Here is a 12,192-nt window from a genome sequence, read left to right as displayed (position 1 = left end):
CATGCTTTAGTTTCTTAAACAGTAAACTGGAAATAGTAAGACACATCTCTGAGGATGATTAAATTAGATGATATATGTAAAAAAAAAACCAACCCTTGCATTATTCATAGTTCCTTGTCTTCCTTTAGAAGATGATCACATGGCTGTTGGACAACCATGGCTTTAAACAAATTGGTGTTATCTTTGGATATATATAGAGCAACCTCCCTTATTTTGAGAGTGGTAGTGATGGTGATACTTTGATTCCTCATCCTCTCATTTTACTACCATTTCTCTCAGCCAACGAGTATTCATCACTCAGTTAAGGATAATAAGAACAAATAAATCATTGTTAGTATAATTATAAATGTACAGTGGATCCCCGTATTGCTAACAGATAAAGTGTGAGCTTAGAAAACTTCTTATGCTATATTTGGGTGCTTCTAGGTCTGATGGACCTTTCCAGTTTTATTTGATTACTTACTTTTTTTTAAACCTTAAACTTTAAGCAACCATCCCTTCTCTCTGACTGAATGCAAATAGCACTGATCATTCCAGACCCAAGACATCAGGACACAGGACTCCCTTGATACCCTCGATAAACTTGACCTTTCCTGGTCTTCCACTGCTCTTCGTTTTCTCTTTCACCTTGGAACTGATAGTCTTTAGTACCTCTCCGTTCTTTTATAATCAGTCTTGCCCTGCTTTGTGACATTTCTTGGGCAGGACAGAGCGTTACTTCTCTTTTTTCTTGTTATTTAATGTTTCCTGTATTTATGGCTTATTTCACCCGTTATATTGTCAGCTTCTTTTGAACGGGGGTGTTATCTTGTACTTCTTAGTTTGTCAAGACTTAACAATATTTTGATTTGTAGACTGATAGATTGTCTAAAACAGATATATCTATAAATGTTCTGAGTGGTTCATATTCCCTTATGTCTTATAAGAATACTCTTAATAGAGTCTGGTCCCAGAATACGTAAAAAATGTTTAAGTATACACAGTAAAAATTTTAATTTATTTCTAATTTTTTTCATTACTAGACATACACTCCCTTCCTGTTTCTTCCTTTCTAGTTACCAACATAATTACTGGGTGTCTTTTATAGATTAGACACAATACCAAGAATTAAAAGACTTGAGAGTTAGCTTGAATAACTTGAGACACCTAAATTTAAGAGGCTCCTTTAGTTAAAAAAGCTCAAGTGTATATATAATTTGTCTCCTTAGGCAGCTGTGAGGCAGGTCAGAGTGCTGATGACTGTAGAGTGGATATGTGTTAAGAAACCACTGGGAGATACTGTTCAGTGGCATGTCCTACCTATAGACTTTGATTCCCTGCCTTCTGGACACGTGTTCTTTACACAGTATTCTCCTGGCCGTAGTGATAAACACAGGAAGGGAACATTACATGGTGGAGGAAAAAAGCAAAACTGATTACTTGATGCTACCCTATGGGGCAGCTTTTGGGAAGCCGGATACTTTATTTAACAGTCTGTAAATTACCCATCACAGGAACCTGGAAATTAAATGACTACATTTCCTTTTCCTTTAGATAAGACTTCCATCTTGTATTTTTAATTGTTTTAGCAAATGGAAACATTTTGTTATGTGTGTTCTTGAAAGTTTTTGAAAATCCATAGCATTTAAACGTGCAGTAGAAATGGTCTAATTAAGATGAAGTAGCTGACAACTAAAGCATAGTGTGTTAAAATGAGTTTTGCATATCAATGATTAATGAATATTAGAACTCTGTTATCATTCTACACAGGTTTTACAAATTAAAGAAATATATATATTTAAGCCAAAGACTTTTGAAGGGTTTGGTAATAATTTTCATTTATGCATGTATGTGTTATTGAGCTCCTATTATATTAAAACATTATCATCACACTTTGGAAGTGCAAAAGTGAAGGGAACGGTAGTGCTCCTCTCTTTCACATCTTATATCCAGTTCATCAGCAAATCCTGACGTCAGCCCCTTCTCGTTGCTGCCAGCACTACCATCTTGACCCAAGCCACCATCACTTCTTTTCTCTTCCCCTTACTGTTCTCCCGTCTTCTGAAGTGATTCCTTCCAGTCTGTTTTCCATATAGTAGTCAGTGTGAAGTTTTCTGATACTAAAAAGTAATAAAACATCCCATGAAATACATAAACAAATGTAGTAGAAATACAAGAGGTTATGCAAGAAAATTTTTAAGCTTCATAGATATGTGAATATAAGAGTCATACCCTGGTTGAAGATACTATGACACATCACATCATGAAATCTGTTAAAAACTATGTTTCAGAAATAATTTTTAACATAGTAAAACAGGATATTAACTATTAGAAGCAAAAAATAAAACTATGCAGTAATGGCAATAATGTATATATACTACAAAGTGAAAAGAATAAAAGTGAATATATCCTATATGCATGCAAAACTTTGTCATTTCCCTTCTTAAAAATCCTCAGTCTCTTTCCCATTGTTCTTACCATAATATCCAAAAATATTTTCATAATAAGGCCTTTTCTTCCAAAGGCTTCCAGACATCCTGACCCTCTTCTCTGTCCACTTTCTCAAATTTGAAGAACAAATTTCTTCAGCCTCCATGGTCCTTATTCAGTTCCTCACCTGCCAATTTTCTTTTTGCCTTAGCTACTTTATTTTCCATCTTCTGTCAGTCATTTAGCCTAATGCCTTGCAAATAATGGCTGCTCAACATATACTGGCCAGAGGAGCACCACAATGAAAATAGTGGCTATTTCTTTTTCGGGGTGGTTGCAGGTGATATTCACTTAACTTATATTTTTTGCACTTAAAACGTTTTCTGTTTTGAACATATGCTTTCTAGTTATCAGGAGGAAAAAGAAATAATGCCATTCCAGAATTAGAGAACCTGGTAGGTGAAATTCGGCAAGTTGGGAGGAATTATCAGAAGAAGGTAAGGGGTCTCTATAAGAAAATCAGTTCAGTGAGGAATTGCATTCAGGTATCATGGGTGAAGTGTTGGATTGAGGAAGTCTGGTCCATCCAGAGCTGTGCTTTCCTATACGGTACCCATTACTTTATGGCTATTTCATTTAAGTGTAAGTGAATCAAGTTAAAGTCAGTTTAAAATTTAGTTCTTCCCGTTGAGCTAGCTACATTTCAAGTGCTCCATAGCCATATGTGGCTAGTTGCCACTATATTGGATACTACAGATATAAAACACTTCCATCATCACAGAAAACACCGTATCACAGAAAGTGTAGGCTCTAGAATCCTAGAGAGTCTATATCAAGGAACAAGAATCCAGCAGCAATGGAACAACAAAGACTTCGGTAATGAGGCTGAGCAACATGAATCTAGACGAGGAGTTTAGATATTGAGCAGGGAGACACAACTGGAAGAATGGAATTTACTCTTTTGTCAAAGGCTTACTGAAGCCCTGTGAAGAATTATTTAAGAATTCAACCCAAACTAGTATCTGTGTTAAATTGTGTACTATATCTTGTTGTGTGATAAAATTGCTAAGTGGTTTTGTGGGATGGAAGGGGCCATTGAAAAGATTTCATGGAGCGAGATTGAGATAACTTAGTTTATGAAGTATTACTAGATTGCATGGTGGTGGTTGAATATTGAATGCCTGTTTTCTGTTTCTCATTTCATTGCCCTTCCATACCCTTTGAGATAATAAAAATATGTGCTGTGATAATAGTGGTCACATTCCTACAGTGCTGAGGTGTATTTTACCATCTCTTTTTATGTATTAAGAGAATAGAGTAAAAGGCAAATAACTAGTTTATTCAAATTGAGCCAGAAAATATAAAATCTCTAAACTTGAATTTCATTATGTTGAATGATTTTGGATTCCTTAAGCAAATATGACTCAGATTGTAGATATAATGTGCATTGGAAACAATTGAAACATGTGTATGGATACAATCCCAAATACATAGAGCGGTGTTAATGTGCTTGCAGCACAGAGCATTTTGGTTAGACGATTATAATAGCAGCTTACTTACACTTTTGGTGAGATGGTATAAGCTAATGATGTAGCCGTTAATTTGAATTTAGCAGACATTTTAAATATAGGTTTCTCTTACAGAGACAAAAGTTGCAATTTAAAGCTCTTTGGTGGTCTAAAAACAGCTTAATTCTGTAGTAGCATGGGAATAAGTACTAATCCAGCTTATACAGTGATTGTAGTATGTCATGTTTGTGAAAGATTGCACAACCGCTTTCTCTAGTTTTTATGTTAATTTAAAAATATTAAACATGAAACCTTACAACATCTTCATGCTGAGATAAACTGTTCAATTTAACTTGTGCTCAAGCAGCAGCTGTCAGGAATTATCTTGTTCCTAGTGGTTTTTGCTATCACCTTGTGCCCTTTCCTGTCAGAGACACAGTGTGGGATGATAAAGCTCACCTTGTTAGGATCTATTGCTTAAATAATACCTGAGGCAAGAAGAACATTGGAAGCCTAGGGGTTAGCTGCTGATCGAGTGATATCATTCCATATATATATATATATATATATATATATATATATATATATATATATATTATTGAAAGGAGGTAAAGTAAAAATTGCCTATGAATCTTACCTGCATTCCTTTCATGGGCATATTCATTGCTTCTTCTTGGGTGCCCTTGACTTAAATATTTATGGAACTGCTTGTTGTCCGATTTAACTACTATTTTACAAGTGAAAAAGTAAAGAAGAAATGTTTTCCTAATGATGGAAATAATTTCCACAATTTAGAAGTAGTGAGGGCTATTTCAAGATCAGTTATAAAAATAAAATGATTTTCCTGTTAATGATTGAACAAACTGAAGGAAGTGTTGGTGTGGGCAGTCCCAAATGGTTAATATTATGAAACTCATTGCCATTTCTCTTCTGAATGTATTACATTCTTCCATTTAGGAGGTTTTATTTGAAAGGCTCAACTTTAGGTCTGGGTTCCTTAATTCTGGATCAGCTAGCAGGTAGGGTAAGGAGAGGACGTATATGGTAGGAGTAGAGTGAAGGACTCTCCTTGGTTAAACATTTGCTACAGATGGTCCATCCTGAGCATAATTCTTGTGTAGGAAATTAACAATTGGATTTTGACTAGAAATACAGGTATAATGGGTTTATTATTTATGGAATGTATTTTTCCCTTCTACTCACAGCCATTTAATGCATATTTCCTCAAATTTGTAGTTTTGTTAATGTATAACTGAACAAAAATTGGAAGATTAGATCACTGAATTACAATATGTCATTAATTAAGATAAATCAATTGTTAACATTTTATACATTTTTATCACTATGCAAATATATACATATGAATATTTATTGTTATTAGTAGCCTTTTAACTGAACCATGTATGAATTAGTTGTAGACATGGTGACACTTCACATGTAAACAATTCAATGTGTCTCCCAAGAATAAGTATATTCTCATACATGATGATAATAAAATTATTACACTTGAGAAATTTAAGATTGATAAAAATTTACAGTCTTATATTGAGTTCATATTCAGACTTTTTGTCCTTATAATGTCATTTATAACTGTCTTTTCCCTGTCTAGTATCCTGTCAGGAATCACACATTGAATTTTGTTTTGGTGTCTCTTTATTTTCCTTTAATCTAGATTTTTTTCCCTTTATGACATTGACATTTTTGGAAATCAAGCCTTGTTATTTTGCAGAATGTTTATCTGATTGTCTCCTCATGACCAAATTCAGATCAAGCATTTTTGGCAGGAGTACTACATTGGTGTTTGTATCTTTGTTAGTGTATCACATTGGGAAATACGTATCACCTGTCCTATTATTGTTCATATTAAGTTTGATGACTTGGGTAAATTGATGTCTACCAAATTTGTCCGTTAAGGTACCATTTTTTCTTTGTAGTTATTAAGTAATGTGGGGGCTGCATTTAATGAATTTTTCAGCCTTGTGTGTGAAAAACATTGAGCTTGCTCAGGTCTCATGATTAAGAATGAGTCATTGCTTGCAATAGTATTATATGGAGGGAGAGGAGGGGGTGTTACTCAATAATTAGACCCACAAGTCATCATCCATTTTCTTTTAAGGAAAATATTGACTGAGATTAATATTTTATTTTTCCCTTTACTGAGGATCAGATTTGTAGATAAGTAAATATCTTCATATTTCAGAATTTTCAATCCCAGCTTTAGAAAAGCTTATACTTGGTGGTGGTGGTAGGCATATTTTTGGACAAAATGGGGCATTTTTTCATCATAATTTTTCTCTTTGCTTTAGTTGAGTACAGACAATTAAAAAAATAAGTACATCTCCTTTGTAAGATTTTTCCTTCAAAGCATTAAACCATGACATTAATACAGCAATGTGGGTTTAAAGAGAGATCACTGCCTTTTGGTCTTACGTGCCTTTTTTAGTCCACGAAGAAGACACTTGAATTCCTATTTATGATATATGCACTTATCATGTAATCATTCTTCTTGTGTGAAAGGCTAGTGCTGCAGATCATATAAACACCTGAAGTTAGCCATTTGGCTTGTCAGCCAGGGAGAATTTATAGTAGTTGTAATCATGGTAATAACAAGTATGATATTTTGTATTTATTAAGTATAGAAAAAAGCATTTGTAATGTAAGTGGTCCATAGCCAGTTCATATCCATGGTGTAATGAAAAGTACTTCGGGCTTAGAAGACCAGGAGTCTCTGCTTTGACAGTTTATACCAGCGTGATTCTAGAAAAAAAAGAAAAAAAAAACTCTTAACCTTCTTGAACCTCATTTTTTAGAATGGGAATTAAAGCTGTAAGGGTCAAGTAATGCTACATTATGTTATAAAGGTGGCATTCCATCAAAATTGTGTCATCTAAATGTCCTCAGCTGTTCAGGGACTGTAATTTGTCCCTCTTTTGTATCCAGATGTGGTACACCTCGTTAGTGACACATTTCCAGGTTGTCCTAGATAGTTATTACTCCTCTCTTGTCTGCTTCTCTTAATTGTTTATGTCACTGTTGCAGGCAGCATTTATCCTGGTGGGCTCTCTTGTTTCATTTTTTCTGTTCTTCTTGGTTAGACTGGCACTCAATAGGCATTTAGTAAATATTTGTGGAGTGAATGGGTGAATAGACACTTTCATTTATAAACATGGTAGGTAGGCTTTTAGTTTCCTTTTTTCCACAAAGATAAGGAATCTGCTTTCTTCTTATTATTTTTATATTTATGTTTTATATAAGGGGTTTTATAAATGATACATCTGGTGCCATTAGCCGTCTGGTAATAGAGAATAAAATATTTTAAAAAAACACAAAATATTGCAGAACAGTTAAAAAAAGGGAGGGGGAGGGACAGTGAGAAAACATGCCAAGAGAAAAAGACCACACTCGATAAGTCTATTGCATAAATCAAAAGGGTTTATGTCATAACATGAACATGTGCCATTCCTGCTCGTATATTGAATTTCAGTAGTTCGTTGCATAAAGAAGTAAAGTGTAATGAAACTGGCAAGCAAAGTATTCCCCAGTCAGCCTTATCTTTGTTCCATTTGTCCTTCAGATAGAGCTTTTCTTGCCTTTTTCAATAAAATCCATCCGGCTTTTTTTTTTTTTTCTTTCTTTCTTTCTTTCTTTTTTTTTTTTTTTTCTTTTGCATCTCCCAGTAACTGAGCTGAGAAGACCAATGAGATTCGGGGCTTTTATAGTTCTTAGCAGCTGCTTTTTAAGAGATCAAAACTTAGAATGCTGCTACATGGTATTAAGGCTTAACTGTTGATGTGTCCCTATAGGGGATATGTTTTTCTTGGGGTAGGAAGAAGGAAAAGGGGAGAAGGGTGAAGGATGACCACTTCAGGCATGCTTGGAACAGTAAACTTAAATTTCCTTGTCTCCTAGGATCCTGTTTGCAAGCTCAGTGCTGAACCTGACCGAACTGGCTGCCCTTCGGCCTGACCTTGGGAAATTGAAAAAGATTCTGTACTTCCATGAGAACCAATTGGTATATCCTGTCAAGAAATGTCAGGAGAGGGATTTCCAATATGGATACAACCAAATTCTCTCATGGTAGGTATAGATTGTATCATTATATTTAGTCCTTTGCCACCGTTTTCTTTATAGATAGTTAGCTTTTAAATCTCGAGACCTACTGTACACTTATTTAAAAAACACCTTAAAGTAGGTGCGTATGCTTAAACATACCTTCCACGGTAGTAATTGCTTGTGCCTTTGCAATATATATATAGGAGAACAGCTAATCTTTTTATAAAATACACATATGTAACAATCTAATTATATGTTGACCTAGTTAGTCTATTTTCTACAACATTCAAAATAGAATCAAAGTGTTGACAAGAGACCTTTACCCCTTGATTCCATCATGTATTGTTTAAGGGATACTTTTAGAAAAGAGCAGTTAGTCAATTCTCATTTACCATCTACTTTCAATATATCCAGCTGAAATCAAAATAGAATTTACAGAGGAAGAAATAAAAATTAAAGCATAATAGAGCAAGGGGGTTTTGTCCTTCTTTTCTTATTGTTTATAAGAGAAAACGATGGAAAATGAATCTTTAGGTGGTTGGTTCTTTTTTTCTTACCCTCATTGAATCTTCTGAAATTGCACAGCCTTAAAATACCATGACATTTCAAAGGTGATGGTCCTTCTCTATTGTTACTTCAACAAAGTATATCTCTTGAAGCTTAGTTAATGAAAGAAGTTAATAACAACTCTGAAACGGCTTTGCGATTGGATCCTAGTCACATAACTGCAGCAATCAAATAGAATCAGGTTGGCTGTGATTGGGTACATCTTACTCACCTTTTTAAATTGTTATTAGCAACTGGGATTGATGATGTGTTTAAACAGACTCCCAACTCTTACAAGCATATTCCATAGTTTAGTTGACATAGAAAAACAGCTATATGGTAACATTTCTGTGTTTCGAGCATTTCGTAAATGTTTTCCTGCAATCATTTTTACAAGCTGCTTCAATTGGGAAGTAGCAGCGCTATCAAAATAGAGTGGGACTGCTTCACGTCAAATGTCTCGTAAAAAAGCAACCGTTTAAGATTTCATAATAAAATTAAAATACTTTATTTTATATTGAAACAGAGAAGGGAAATATGTTTTAAAAACAAAAATAAAATCATTTTGTGCTTTATCGATACGGAAAACATTTGTAATATTCTTTTGATTTCTTGAATTAGCGTCATTCTTTTCCTCTGATACTGTGGGTTTATTACCCCTGAGAAATAACTGGGGAAAAAAATTAAGTCTATTTTTCCCTTTATGGGTGGCTTTAAAGTTAATGGAAGTTACACCCACTCGTATCAGAGAGGAAATGCATGAAAAGAATATTTCTGTAGACTGTCTTGGATCTTTAATTTAGCATAGACTGGATTTTTAAGAGTGTAAGTAGTTGGGTTGCATTGCCCTATGAGGGCAGATGTCTATAAAAAATTTTAGCTCACTGCCCCTCATCTCTCTATTTTATAAAAGATTGTTTTTGCTCAAAAGGAATGAGACTGTAAAAGCCCGTATGTGATTTTCTGGCATTGCTCTTCTCAAGAGGGTAAACTGATAGACAAGCTCGGAGAGAAAGAAGTAGACTCAATCATTGGTTGAACTCTTAATGAGAAAAAAATGGTTTGCAGTTGTCCAGAGGAAAAATAAGAGTGTCAGAAAGTAGTCCTGTTTCAGATTCTCTGAAAAGTATGAGTCTTGCTTCCTCAAATGTTTCTTTAGTTTTCTTGCTGACTTCTGCTTTTGTTGGCACTGTCGGATTTCTTTCTTGACCGAGTGGCAGTTAAGGACTTCAGAGGTGACTGACATAAGCACTCACCTTAAATAGAGGTTTCACTAACCTTCTGACTTATGAACACATGTCGTAACAGTATATTATGACCTGTGGGTCGCTATTACAATATGTGACATATGGTGAAAACAGACTAGCTGTAAAGCATCCTTCAACTTTTGGTGTATTATTATATTGGCTTCCTTATTGCTTGCTGTTGTGTCAGCACTTCTGTGACATTCTTTTGTATTATCCGTGCTGTTATCATCTCTACCCCCAAATTTCCACTAGGTTGCAACCAAAAAAAAAAAAAAATACTTGTAGGGAAAAGCAGTTTTGCAGGGGAGGCATAAAGGTGGCAGTTCAACATTCCCGCTGCGTATTAATAATAGGAACTTTGGCTGTCCTCAGTAAACGGAGGATTTGCTATGGTATTCCTATTCTGTAAGCTCTGCCTCTTCATGTGTGTTTTGCCGTCTTACGGACTTATGTGTCTTTCCATTTTCTTAATTTATCACTTTAAAGCTGAAATAAAACTAACTGCTATTTGAGCTTATATACCTTCTCACTAAAACATTTGTGTGCATTTTACTGAGATCCAGTGACAGTGAGACACTGAATCATTGCTTAAAGCAAAGAGGGCCATTTTAAAAAATCAAACCAATTATTTATTAAATCAGTGTTTTACCCATAAAGGGAACATACTACATATTCAGGTTTTATCCGGCTTGCCTCTAGTTATCGTTTGTGTTCATTGGCCTTCAAGAAAATGTTATAGGCAATTCTGAACACTGTTGGCATATTTATGACACCTAAGATTTGTTGTCGCATTTCCTTACAACAATGTATCTTAGATTATTTGTATTTAAAAAACATGAAAGGGAGGAACACAATCTTTCCATCAAAAGTAATAGATAGTATTATATTTATTTCATTTAATTCTGAAGGTCCATGGTGGTGTGGTCCTTCTTCTTCTTTGACTACCCCAAATATAACATAATAGTAAAATAAGTTATTTGTAGAGATCCCATATAATCCTTCCTGTAGTGTTCCAGAACTTAAAAAAAAATCTAATGGTTTCTTGAAGCAAGGATTAAACAAGAAATAGACTTTAACCATATGTTTAAAGGTATGCTTTATCTGAACTAGTCTCCTTGAAGGTACTGACATGTCTGGCAGATGTTCTGTTGTTAGTAGTATGGTGTAAAATGGCATGGATCACTGACATAGAAATCCAACATGGGTATGTGGACCACAAAGAAAAAAGTCCTGCTGTACTTAGTGTTGTTGATAATACAGAAAGTCCTGACACTGCAGAAAAATAAACTTTGTTTGAAGCCTCGTCAGATCCCAATACATCATTTAATTCCTGTCTTGCCTTTCCTCCCTGATGCCAACAATCTTAACTTACGTGATACAATGGGAATGAAGCTAACTAGTTTTCTATTACAGGCAATTTCGTAAATACTGATGGGAAATGCAGAGTTCTTTGCAAACCCAAGTACAGTATAAACTCTGATTAACACAGAGGTCTTGGGCTTATAAAAAGTAACTGAATGAATGTGGGTTCATCATTTGCGTTTATCCCTTCCCTTTCCAGCCTGGTGGCTGATGTGGTGGTATTCAACTCGGTTTTTAATATGGAGTCATTTCTCACCTCTATTGGAAAATTTATGAAGCTGATTCCTGATCACAGACCCAAGGATCTGGAAGGCATCATCAGACCCAAGTGCCAAGTTATTTACTTTCCCATCAGGTTTCCCGATGTGAGCAGGTCAGTATGTTTGACTCTGTTTTCAATATTGTGTCATAAATTATTCCCCAAATGTATAGAAATTGGTGGTGTTCTTGCCAATTTTAACTTTTCAGCATAACCATGGTTAATTAGAGAATCAAGTTCTATTTCACCATGCTGTGATTTACAAACATTTTAAGTAATCATGTGTCCAGCCGATCCCTGAATGTTTAGTTCTGATATTGAGTTCATCCTTTCTTTTCTGTTATTTATTGGTTTCCTCATCAAGCTGCTTTGGCTTTTTTGACACTTACTGTTTTGTTTCTTTATTTGTTGTTTTGTTACAGAAGTCATTGTCAAGCATATTTCTCAACCTTTGCGTTCAGCTTATGCCCATGGGTTTATATGTATATAGCAACTGTTCTAAGTAAATCAATGTTAAATTTCACTGCTAGGGTTACTTTCATTTCCCATGCTATTTTCTTCTATTTTTTCCTTCTTCCATTTTTTAATTATTTATATTATCTTAATAAAGAGTTAGGTCTTCTATATTAGGTTACAAATGTACTTAATTGCCATTTCTCTCTCTCTGTTACTAAGGACATTTTTTATTACCCTAGTTGCTGGGCCCACCCCGAATTAGCAGTGGATGATGTGGCTCAAAGGGAACATTCTCAAATTCCTTTTCACTTCTGATTAAACCTAGCAAAACGGTTTTTATTACGAGTAGGAA

At 34.8% G+C, this 12,192-nt stretch overlaps 1 protein-coding gene across 15 annotated transcripts in view; it reads left to right on the top strand.

Annotated features, from left to right (window-relative positions):
- Positions 1–12,192, top strand: part of GTDC1 (glycosyltransferase like domain containing 1) — a 403,975-nt gene that overhangs the window by 172,768 nt on the left and 219,015 nt on the right. For all 15 annotated transcript variants that reach the window (XR_008961106.1, XM_057317423.1, XM_057317422.1 and 12 more), the window contains 2 exons: positions 7,827–7,994; positions 11,325–11,498. Coding sequence is in view for 14 of the 15 variants with exons in the window: in XM_057317423.1 (XP_057173406.1) it covers positions 7,827–7,994; positions 11,325–11,498 (342 nt within the window). In the remaining variant the exon portion in view is untranslated. The remainder of the gene's footprint in view (positions 1–7,826; positions 7,995–11,324; positions 11,499–12,192) is intronic.

Source organism: Ursus arctos, unplaced genomic scaffold, assembly GCF_023065955.2.
Source record: "Ursus arctos isolate Adak ecotype North America unplaced genomic scaffold, UrsArc2.0 scaffold_1, whole genome shotgun sequence".
NCBI classification, from domain to species: Eukaryota; Metazoa; Chordata; class Mammalia; order Carnivora; family Ursidae; genus Ursus; species Ursus arctos.
This window is presented reverse-complemented; position numbering and strand designations above follow the sequence as displayed.